At 38.5% G+C, this 12,554-nt stretch overlaps 1 protein-coding gene across 3 annotated transcripts in view; it reads right to left on the reverse strand.

Annotated features, from left to right (window-relative positions):
* uggt1 (UDP-glucose glycoprotein glucosyltransferase 1) overlaps positions 1–12,554 on the reverse strand; it is a 47,765-nt gene that overhangs the window by 12,380 nt on the left and 22,831 nt on the right. For all 3 annotated transcript variants that reach the window (XM_061896140.1, XM_061896138.1, XM_061896139.1), the window contains exons 16-26: positions 10,249–10,384; positions 9,227–9,358; positions 8,987–9,151; positions 5,239–5,359; positions 4,988–5,086; positions 4,465–4,559; positions 4,165–4,371; positions 1,822–1,953; positions 1,604–1,734; positions 1,453–1,548; positions 1,201–1,303 (exon numbers count right to left, since the gene is read on the reverse strand). In XM_061896140.1, coding sequence (XP_061752124.1) covers positions 1,201–1,303; positions 1,453–1,548; positions 1,604–1,734; positions 1,822–1,953; positions 4,165–4,371; positions 4,465–4,559; positions 4,988–5,086; positions 5,239–5,359; positions 8,987–9,151; positions 9,227–9,358; positions 10,249–10,384 — 1,417 coding nt within the window. The remainder of the gene's footprint in view (positions 1–1,200; positions 1,304–1,452; positions 1,549–1,603; positions 1,735–1,821; positions 1,954–4,164; positions 4,372–4,464; positions 4,560–4,987; positions 5,087–5,238; positions 5,360–8,986; positions 9,152–9,226; positions 9,359–10,248; positions 10,385–12,554) is intronic.

A 12,554-nucleotide genomic window follows, 5' to 3' on the forward strand; every position in this document is an offset into this window, starting at 1 on the left:
TGACAGCTGCAGGGAGCAAATAAAATGTCCATAAAACAGGAAAAGTAATCATAACGGTATGGAGTTTTTTTTTTTTTTTAAACGGACCATTGTCAGACTAACGTGGTCTGTAAATGATGCAAGGCGCTCGTCCCCACCACCCTTTAGAGCACAGCTGTAATTTCCTGGCAATAAACCTGCAGAAAATAGCATTTCTTACTTATTCCTTATTTTTGTACCTTCATTTTAAGAGGTTATTGTTAAGTGCTTAATGTGATTTTACAATTTTGTTACATTGAGTAAGTGTTTTTCATGGTTGTGTTGATATTTATTTTCCTTTGATTGATTGATTGATACTTTTATTAGTAGATTGTACAGTTCAGTACGTATTCCGTACAATTGACCACTGAATGGTAACACCCGAATAAGTTTTTCAACTTGTTTAAGTCGGGGTCCACGTTAATCATCTCATGATTTCTGCTTTGATAGTTGAGGGATTACAATTATAGGAAGGTTACATTTAAATAATAGTGTTTATATTTGATATATTATATTTGACTCCCAACAGGTGTAAAAGAAAGTGCATCTCTACCCTACTTCAAAACCGCACCAAAAGAACACCTCCAGTCAATTACAACCCTAGCCTAACCCCCTGCCCCCACCACATCCCACCTCCCCGGATTGTTAATAATCAAATGTATATATTTGTTCTTATACCTTCTGAGCTCACAATGTTCACTGCTCGCAGTACATATCCTACGAAGTCAGACCTACATTGTTACAATGTCCATTTCTCAAATGATATAATTGTTGATGACTGAAGTGCTGATAGCAACTAAACCTAACCCCCCCTCCCCAAACCCTTCCACATTCCACCCCCTGGATTGTAAGTAATGTAAATAATTCAATGTATATACTCTGATGATTAACTTGTGTGATTACTGTATTATGCTGATAGTATATATTTGTACCATGAACTGATTAACGTGGACCCCGACTTAAACAAGTTGAAAAACTTATTCGGGTGTTACCATTTAGTGGTCAATTGTACGGAATATGTACCGTACTCTGTAATCTACTAATAAAAGTTTTAATCAATTCAATAAATCCATCAATCAGTCAATGTAATTTTCTCCTGATCCTTATTTTCAAGAGGTCATTAAATATCAATAACTATCAATACCAACTGATATAAAACACTTATATTGTGATTGGACCTACTGTCAGGAAAGGAGCCAGTTTCTGAGCGTCCCGGGTCACAGGGTCCACCACGGCAACAACGTCAAAGTACACGTCTCCTTCCTTGGGTCGGATCTTCACGGCACTGAAGACAACCATGACTTTACTCACAACAGAACATCAGTTGCATCCACTTTATCCCATTGATCCCAACAAAAAAACTAAACTACCAATGGCCTCCAATCAAGTTCGACTCATCAATCATGCCTGTCATTTTTTTTTTTTAAAGCTCACCTGTGGCGGTCGTCAACGAAGCTGTACTCAATGCGCGCCTCTCCTTTGGGCTGAGATGAGAGCAGAGCGTCCACCTTCATCACCAGGTCGCTGGCCCTGGAAGAGACATCTTCATGAGATGAACGGAATGATTGTTCAAAGCAGACGTTACCTGTCCTCTTCAATTCCAAACTGCTGCACTTTGCTTTTGATGCGCTCGCCAGACGTCTTGAGGATGATGCTCTCAAGCAACAGGAAGTCGTCCTGGTTGAACACCTCGTCCTCCTCTAGCGGGCCGATGATCTACACAAGAGGGGAAACAGTATTTTCTATTAATGGACACACGTCCTGAGGGGAATTTTACACACACACACAAAAAAAAGAGCTCACTCGTCCATTGCTGATGACGGCTCTCTGTCCTTTCTGCAGTTTAAGGACGTCTCTGCAAAAGGCGGCGTGGGAGAGCAGGAAGTCAAATTTAGGGCTCTCGTACGCGGTCTTGAACAATGACACATCCATCCCCTGAAGGAAAAAAATCATAAGTTGGAATACATGAGACATTTTTTAAATGTCACTGACTACAGAAAAGTCACCTTTGTACTGAAGCCATTTTTGTTACATTTGCTATCTATCCAAGATAAATAGGAGTCACCTTGCCAGTTTTACTCTGCCTTTTTCGGAAAATTACTTTATTCAGGATTCTGAATGGCTGTGAATGCAGCTCATCGTTACAGATGTTTCAATTTGATATTGGTCCAATAGCAGCAAAAATAATAAAAAAAATAAAATAAAATATAGGATAAGATCCTCTTGGATTTAAAATCTCTGACACAAGCAATCCGGCAGCACGTTTAGGTGTTGGACAGCCAGTTATAATCTAAATTTCCTTCAATACGCACACAAGGTTGGTATTTTCTTGTATTTTACTAAAGTCATTTACAAAAGGTAAACATGGTAAGTAAGCTATAGGCTACTGGAGCTAGCAGCTACACAACAACTAAGCATACAACTGCACACCAGCTAGACATACATAAGAAGTGTCCTTAAATGAACAATATTGCAGTCTAAAATGGCACATTTGTCAATATAAACAAGTATCAAATAATTATATTTGCATATTACTTACACATACGAGGTCTCCAAGGCAAAAGCATATTAGAAAATATCCAGTAACGAATGTGACCGCAGCATTTTACTGCGTCATGCGCTTAATTTAATGAATTATTGTGTGGCCAAAAAATAATTACCAAATCACTTCTACTTAGAGACAATGTAAGTCCATTCAAGACAGTTAATAATAAATAGGTTTGTACTTTTCATTGTTCCGTTTGACTAATTCCATTAAATACCTTTTGTAACATTTCACACTACAAAAAAATGTAATTAATGATTATTAGTATCGGCCGATGGTAAAGGTTCCAAAATCGGTATCAAATTGGAAGTGAAAAAGTTGCATCAGGACACACTAACAACTTTGTACAGTGGATGGCATTGCAACTTTGCATTACTCAGCTTAGTCGCACTGTAGATTTTCTTTTTCACAAACGCAACCATCGTCAAATCTAGCGACATCTTTGGGACACTTATAGAGACTCTAACATCAAAGTATCACTCTTCTCAACAAGCAGCAGGTCATGATGTGCCCACCCCACATGTAAACACACAAACAGGCTTGTGACATAAAAAAACACACAAAAAGAAGCGACAAAAGATTTGTATTTTGCAACACATTTGTTTTACCTTTCATGTTTATTTTGTTAATATGCGTCACCCAGTCTCCCTCCCCGTGCTACCTACCCACTACCACAGATACACTGCAGACATGTGAGTTTTATTAAAGGCAATTTACTTTAAATAGAAATACAGTGGTACGACAACTTAGGCCCAACGTAACAGTGTTTTGAAATAAGAAATGTCACTCAGATAACCCGAATCAGCTCTATTGGCCAAGTAACTAACACACATTTTAATTTTCCTGAAGGAACTCTCCTGAAGGAATCAATAAAGTACTATCTATCTATTACACATTGATCTATGCTTTAAGTTGCGAGCTAAAATTTTTGTTATCAGCATCCCCACATTTAGTCGATGTAGCAAATGTCACAGTGAACCCCGTAAGATCCGACCAAAACATCTGGCCTTACTTGCTAGCATTAGCTCATAGCTAGAGATCAAAATACTTTGTTTTCCAAGGACTGGAAGGAATAAAATCAGCGTGAACGAAAGTGCTGAAAATAAGATATGAATGATTTTTATAAGAATTTTTTTTTTTTTAATCACTGCTCGTCTCGCAGCCAAGCACAAAAAATATCTAAATGGCTGACATTTATCTATGAAAATATGGAAAAGCTGCTAATGGTGTGTTTGATGGAGAACCATCCAGAAGCAGAAAATGTAGAAGTCCACTCTCCTAAGTAAATATTGTACATTACTCAAAAAACCACTGTGGATGTTTGTACTGCATTGTATTGTATTGTTTTCATACAATATTTATTACAGAAAAGTTTTTATTTTTAAAGGGCATGTTACATGTCAAAATTGTGCTGTTTTGGGGGTGTGCAAAGACCAATTAATTTGTTTTCAACTCATTTCAATAGGAGATCTGAATTTGAGATACCAGTGCCTTAAGTTAAGAAGTCTCTGTGCAAATAACCAATTAAATTCATAAGATGAGGTTTTACTTGTAGTTATTAGTGGAAAAAGCTACACTTATTTATGACAACAGTAACTCACCCCGACAGCAAACTCGCCAATGTCGGCACCTTTCTCCAGCGCTGCTGCCGTTTCGTCTTTTGCCATCTTGGTGATAAAGTTCTTGGCGTTGTTGGCGGACTGGGTCTGCATGGCAGCCCACACGGCTCTCGCCACTCGGCTCGACTCGGTGGACAAGTCGGCCGACGGGTTGCTGATCAAGCCCAGCCGCACGTTGTTGCTGGTTTTCTGTGGGCAGCGAGAAAAGGCAACGTCAGCAGGTGGAGTATAACAATAAAGTAAGTTGGCTTCATAGTAAAGGAGATACAGCCACATAGTCACCATATGTCTGATGGCGTCATAGAGGAGGCGGCGTCCTGACGGTTTGTCAAAGTCTCCCACCACCCAGAAGGTGACAGGGCGGATGTAGCCGTCATCTACGGGCAGCGAGGAAGAATAAGTTTCACCACAGGTTGAACTGAGAGACAAGTGCTGACAAACGCTACATGACATGCTTTCTAAAATAATATGGCAGAAATGTATGTTAAAGTGTAGTGAGTACATTTGCGCAGGTAGACCCTAAAGGACAATGTTAAGCATAATGAGCGTCGTCCAGAAGAAATGAGGCATGAATGGAGAGGCGGCTGACACATTCAATACAAAGAAAAGAACGAGTGAGGAGGAGGTGAAGGACGGGTAAAGCGTGATTACCATGCCGATTGGTGGCGGTCAGCCCTGGCGCGGGGGACATTTTAAAACATGACGAAGAGGAGGAGAATACATGAGGAGTGTTCAGGCTTGAAGGTGGCTAAATGGTCCTTGCTCTGAAGACGCTCAAACAAATGCACTGTTTTAATGCGCTGACCTTTCTTTGTCATGTAATTGATGCTGTTGGCCACGGCCGTGCTCTTCTCCCGCATGTCCAGAGTCGAGAAGCGAGCGTAATCGTCCACAAAATGGTTGTCTGGGGATTTACAAAGAAAGAACAAAAAAAGGGCATTAGTTTTGTGCGCTATGTTACAGACGCTCCCCGATGACAGTGCACGGATACTATTGGCTGGGCTGCTTAAAATCAATCATCTGCTCTCTTTTCTATTGTCGTTAACTTTGACTCACTGCTGTCAGACAGGTCCAGGTATGATCTGGTGGTAGAAAGGACTCTGGAGTTGATGCGAGGGACAACGTTGGGCTGGTTCATGATGAAGTCCACCACGTCGTGATCGGTGGCCAGCTCTCCCTAAGGGCCACAAAGGAATATACTGTTATTCTTTGCATCTTCCTTTATGTGACATTGTGTCGAAAAGCTAAAAAACATTAGGTGAGCGGTGGTGCTTTTTAAATTGTGGGCCAATGAGCTGTAAGGTCCCCTGACTGTTGGCTGAGCATCAGATCACATTAGTTTATTGCAAGTCAGCAACACACCGGCTTAATGCAGCATTGTGAAAGTGCAGAGGAGATTAAAACAAGTCATTAGGAAGCATAATTAGAGAAAGCTGTCTCAATTATGATTTTTCATCTGCCAAGCAATTGTCTTTTTTTAACTACATTTAAGGTGCCTGCTATGCAAAATGATAGTCTGACCTCCGAAATCATTTTATTGACAGGCTGGCAGATATCTATAGCCGTGTGTCTTCATCCCCAGGGCATGTTGGGCCGCAAAAGTGCCCCCTTATAGGGCCGCCAAAAAATATCTGTGTCTCAGCATTGATCCGTATGGACCACAGAGATACTCAGTTGTAATAAACTTTTCCACCACTTGTGGCAGAAATGACAATTTTAAACAAACAAGAAGCCTAGAGCTTAAGTCATTTAAAAGTTTTTTTAAAGGCCTACAGAAACCCACTACTACCGACCACGCAGTCTGATTGTTTATATATCAATGATGAAATATTAACATTGTAACACATGCCAATACGGCCTTTTTAGTCTACTAAATTGCAATTTTAAATTTCCCGCGAGTTTCTTGTTGAAAACGTCGTGGAATGATGACGCGTACGCTCGACGTCACGGACTGTCAGGAAATATTAGCGCTGCACCACTCGCAGCTAAAAGTCATCTGCTTTAACCGCAAGATTACACAGTATTTTGGACATCTGTGTTGCTGAGTCTTTTGCAATTTGTTCATTTAATAATGGAGACTATAAAGAACAATGCTGTTGGGGGAAAGTGGTGGATTGCAGCTGTCTTTAGCACCGAGACACAGCCGGTGTTTCTTTGTTTGTTGTGAAGCAATGCGGTCAAGCGACCATGTGTTCTCTACGTCAACCAGCATGTTTTTGGACGGGGAAATTGTGATATTATCTTACCAGTGGATTATTCGTCATCCTGCAGCAGCTGTCAAAAAGGCAGCTGTGAGCTTGGCTCCTCGGCTTCTCTCTGAGACACTGCGTGTTCACCGCAGCCATCCGACCTCGAGGTATGTCTTTACAATCTTTAAAATCTCACTAAAACACTAATAAAACAATAAACAGATAAGGGATCTTCCAGAATTATCCTAGTAAATGTGTCTAATTACATCTGAAACGCTCACACTGCCGCCGCCGGGAGCTGTCACTTTTTTTTTCTTTCTAGTCCTTCACTATCTTCCTAATTCACGAATCTTTCATCCTCGCTCAAAATAATGGGGAAATTGTCGCTTTCTTGGTCCGAATTGCTCTTACTGCTGGTGGCTCCCATTATAAACAATGTGAATATGCGTGGAGCCCTGCAACTCGTGACGTAACGCGCACATACTTCCGGTAAAGGCAGGGCTTTTCTATTAGCGACCAAAAGTTGCAAACTTTATCTTCGATGTTCTCTACTAAATCCTTTCAGCAAAAATATGGCAATATCGCCAAATGATCAAGTATGACACATAGAATGGACCTGCTATTCCCGTTTAAATAAGAAAATCTCATTTCAGTAGGCCTTTAGTGCAAAAATTTTGAACAAAGAGGTGACGTTATATTTTCATTTGCAAATAGAATTTTATTGTCAGTTTATTCGAGGACCATATGCATTATTATTAATCTACTTAAATTTATTTTAGTAATGTGTATTTGTATGCAAGTGTATCATTCATCAGTTTTTATGAGTCCCTTCTTTTGCAGTATATTTGATTAGTATTTATCTTTTGTAATCAGCCTGACCTAAACCTTGAAAATATTATTTATTATTAACATATGGTTTCATATCATTTGACAAAGTTCATCCTGTTAAACTGTGAGTAGGTTACATATGATTTTTGAATATGATTAAAATCAAGGGTAAGATTACTAATTCAGTGTAAATATTTGAGTTGGGACCTGAAGTCAAAATTTAAGAACCTGTGATCTGTAGCCATGGGTATTGTTTACATTTTAACCAACACTAGTACCAAATCGACACTTGAAAAATGGAGCCGTGCTTAAATGGTTGCTTAATCGGTACTTAAAAAATGGAAAACATGCACATTTTTGTAAAAAAAAATATAAACTTAAAAACAACCAAAACAAAACACAAAAACCTTTTAATTGTTAATTTAATGGAATTTTGTGACATTTGTGTTACCGGATTTTTCGGATTATAAATCGCTCTGGAATATACGTCGCACCGGCCGAAAATGCATAACAAAGAAGGAAAAAAACATAAATACGTCGCACTGAAATATTAGTCGCATTTTGGGGGGAAATTTTTTTGATAAAATCCAACACCAAGAATAGACATTTGAAAGGCAATTTAAAATAAATAAAGAATAGTGAACAACAGGCTGAATAAGTGTACGTTATATGACGCATAAATAACCAACTGAGAAGGTGCCTGGTATGTTAACGTAACATATTATGGTAAGAGTCATTCAAATAACTATAACATAGAACATGCTATACGTTTACCAAACAATCTGTCACTCCTAATCGATAAATTCGATAAAACATTCTTCCTCGATGTCACTTCTAAACAACTCTGCCAACACCAAAGCTATGGGCCGCTTCCTCTCGTCGTTTTCTGCTGCATATTTCACTACGTCCAGCTTGTAATCTGCAGTACATGATTTCTTTTTCGGTGCCATTTTTGTTCAGCCCTCCTCAGTTTTTATAAGTTAGCGCCAACGATGAAATGATTTTCTTTAATAGCTACGGCAGTAGCATATAGCAGTTAGCATTCCATGACCCACAATGCACTTCTGCCATGACCCTTCCCCGCCGAAGTCTTATTGGTTGACGTGTGTGACGATTGCTGACATATACTTCATCTATTCCGCGAATGAGATAAATAATATTATTTGATATTTTACGGTAATGTGTTAATAATTTCACACATTAATCGCTACGGAGCATATGTCGCGCCCCCGGCCAAACTGTGAAAAAAACTGCGACTTATAGTCCAAAAAATACGGTAAAGAGACTTATTTAAATATTTCAATTATGAAGATAAATGAAAAACTATCTAAATAAAACATCACAAATAAGTAATAAAATCCTCAATAAACTAATTGCCATAATTGTTTGAGCAATACAGAACACTGAGAATGTGTAATATTAATGCACATAATTCCAGGGGTTTTTGAATGCAACCTCACATGATGTAACTGTTATTGGTGCATATTGAGGAAGTGTAATAACGTTGTGGCTATTGACTAGCCTAGCTTTGCAATAATAGCAGTGTTATTAGGGCTGTTGTTGATGTGAAAAAGTTGACAATCAAGTTTAAAAAGAGCGACGGACTCTGTGTACTTCTCACGAGACATTACATTACTTACAAGTTACAAGACGTTACTTGTATAATACCACCACCAAGCACTTGATGCAGGTGACTGCATTTATTTTGCACTGAAATGAAACACCGATAGATTCTTGCTGGAGCTGGTGCCATTATGGAACTATATCTATAATTGAGTCAAACTGACCAGGTAGACGGCCCTCTGGAAGAAGGTGGTGGTTTCCAGAATCTTTTGCATGGTGACAGTCTCCAGCTCGTCAGAGTCCAGGTGTTCGCGCTGGTACGGTATTCCGTTGTACATGACCACCGGCAGCGGGCCCACCCCAGTTTGTTTATAATAAGCCCGCCCCTCCTGCCAAACGTATACAGAACACTTGGTGAATAAATGGAATTTGTTTTACGTGTAAACAAAAACTGAATGTCTGACCTTCCTCTTGTTGTCGTAGCTGGAGTCGGCTCCCAGGATGCTGCTGATCTCCACGTAGGGGAATCTTTTCTCCAGAACTTTAATGACATCACCAACACTTAGTCGCCCCTCAGGAGGCACGCGGTTCAACATCTGGAAGAGGGGAAATAAAACCAAGTAGTAGGTAGGTCTTTCAACCAGTGTTAATTTTCTTGACGAAAAATTTTCGTCATAGTTATCGTCAACGACCTTTTTTTTCCTGACTAAAACGAGACAATAACTAAATAAAAAATAATTTACGTGGACTAAGACGATGACGAGGTGTATTGACATATTCCTCAACGAATAAAAACAAGACGAAAATGTCTGCCAGAGACGAGATCCAATCGGAACTCATTTCGTTAGGAAAAGGCGGGAGGAGTTGGGAAGAGAACCAATCAGAGCGACGTGGTAAAGAAGTTACCTAAACGTAGTTTGCGTTTGAGACTGATCAAAACTGCAGAAGACAACATGTCAACGCCGGGGAGGAAGAGGAGAGAGGACATATGGGGAAATTTTATATTTGACGTCAAAGATAACAAGACGCAGTGTAAGAAATGTAGCGCGAGGATTACGGGGAAAAACACAACAAACGAAGCGACATTTACAGTCGAATCACCCCGAAATCCACACACAGGTAAGCATTTTCCACAACATACATCTCACTCGACGTTATCCCGTTTATTACACGGCTTACTCGTGAAATACTAAATTTGAGACATCATTTTCATCAAAATACGACTTGTATCGGTGATTTTTCCGCAGTTTTGCTTTGGCTTTCAGAAATTGAAGGGAAAGTTTACATATTACCCTTTAGTCGACTAAATCTACTGTAGTTTTCGTCGACTATAATCTTAGGATATTTCGTCAACTAAAACTACACTAAAACTAAAACAATTTAAATAACTAAATTATGACAAAAATTAAATTACATTTTAGTCAAAAGACTATGACTAAAACTAAATCAAATTTTGCTGTCAAAATTAACACTGCGTTCAACTCACAGAGATGATGGCTTCAAAAGCGTTGTGGCTGTCGACTTCGTCGCTGATGTAGTTGTAAGCTCGCAGCAGGCCCACGCCTGCATCCTTCATGCCGTCTATTTCGTCTTCGTCGGATACGACAAACACCAAGCCGATTCTGCAAAACACATACAGACACGCTGCTTTCAATTCTTATTGGGATGCAGAGTGTGTGTTGTCTGCTTCATCAGCATTCTGACAAGCGGAGTATCGCACAATGCCACATGCAGGCATTTTAAAGGTCTTCCAAGCCATGCCTGACAAAACTCCAAAGTCTAAATTGATTTGAACTACTTATTCCAAAGGGCGCTACAGCCCTGCAGAATCTGGGCAATTGTTCTACATTTTGTAGTAAAAATAGAGCTGTAAAACAGTAATAAATACCTAATTACCTTTAATACATAATAATGGTCCTTTGTCATTACGCTTCAAAGTCTACGACTTCACTAAAAAGCATAATTTACATATTTTTGTCTTATATCAGGCATTTTCAAGGATAAAAAATATATTCTCATCTCATAATAAGTATAAACTACAACTATCAATAATACTGTAGTACTTGATGAGACCATGGCTCCTAGTCCTATTTTCTAAAGATTTGTTTACTATATTGGATCAAAGGAGTTTAAGGTAATTATGTGAATGTTATTTCATAATTAGAGGCCTCTCATAAAACTAAATGCTGTATTTAGAAAGTTGTGAAAAGTTTTTTTATTCTCTAGCTATGAAAATATTTGATTTATAAACATTAATTCCGACTTCGCGAACATTTATTTAGGCCAGACTCAGAACCAATTAACAGGGGTTCATTGGGTTTACGGTATTAATACATTTGATAAACAGAATCCACCTATTGTCGCACTTACAGGTGAAACAAAAAAATAGGATATCGTGTTAATTTTTGTTTATTCCAGCAATTAGATTTACAAAGTTAAACAAATACAATGCAACCTCAATTTATTATCCATATTTGCAAACGTTTTGATTCAAGAACTTTTAGACCAAGCCAAATATGCCTCCGTGTACGAACGCTTCATTTAGGCGTCTGCAAGCAAAAAAGCAGGGTGCAACTTCCCTTGCTGAGCAAGAGGAGTCACATCTCAAAACTTCAGCGTTGGTGCCTTTTTGCCAATTGCGTCCATTTCACAAACTCGATGAGAGTCCCAAAAACACAACAGACCAGTAAGGAAAAAATGAGTGAATCGCTGTGGAGAAAAAAGAAAGCCTTTGCACGGAGAACATTAATGGTGCTCACAGGCATGACCACAGCACAGCATAGTAAATAACCTCATCAAGTTTTAATTTTGAATTAATTTTGACTATACAAGTCTTTTACCATAGCAGCAATTTTTTCACAGCGCAGGAAAATATATATATATATATATATATATATATATATATATATATATATATATATATATATATATATATATATATATATATCTTAGATTTATATCGCGCTCTTCTAAACACTCAAAGCGCTCCAGAGAAGTGGGACTCAAAATACACTCTCTTCTCTCGTTCCACCTTGGTGTAAGCTCTTCCGAGGCACAAACACACAGCCTCAGCCCCGTTCCTTCTCCGTATGTCTGCTGCTTCCTGTCTGTGCCTCGTCTGCCGATGTTAATGTGGGTGGATTTCATTTATTTAAATGATTATTATTGTAGCAATATGGTTGTTAAAATTAATAATTTTTGTTATTTTGTTTGGAGGGCACCATAGTGACTTCCCTGTGTGTGCGCGTGTTGGCAGAGCTGACTTTTTTACTATATAGAAAGATGATCTACCACCCCTTGCTATGTTTGTTTGAAATACAGAACTTATAGTAATTGATATTGTTTTCAAACATTCACTAAAATAGGAACTTTTGTCGAGGGTGGAACTCATTATTCATGATTACATTGTTTCTAATGAAGACGTTTGCTTCACTCTACAAACTTTTCGATCTACCAACCATGTTCAACAACTAATTATTTCATAAATCAAAGTTCCACTTTATATGACATAGGCTCATAACATGCAGCTCAAAATATGTCAAGCCTTCTTTTGATATAATTCTGATGATTATGCCTTACAGTTTAGGAAAAACCTCAAATTTAAAAACTGGAATCCATAATTATCGAAATTATAGGAAATAAAGGCTTGATATATCTCAATTTACATGGAATGAGTTTATATCACATAAACAGTTCACATATGAAATTGAACCGCTGATATGACTGGATTTTTACACAATATTAAATTTTTTTAAGTTTCACCTATGTACACTTTTATAGCCATTTTGTAAT

Source organism: Nerophis ophidion, linkage group LG03, assembly GCF_033978795.1.
Source record: "Nerophis ophidion isolate RoL-2023_Sa linkage group LG03, RoL_Noph_v1.0, whole genome shotgun sequence".
In the NCBI taxonomy this organism is placed as follows: domain Eukaryota; kingdom Metazoa; phylum Chordata; class Actinopteri; order Syngnathiformes; family Syngnathidae; genus Nerophis; species Nerophis ophidion.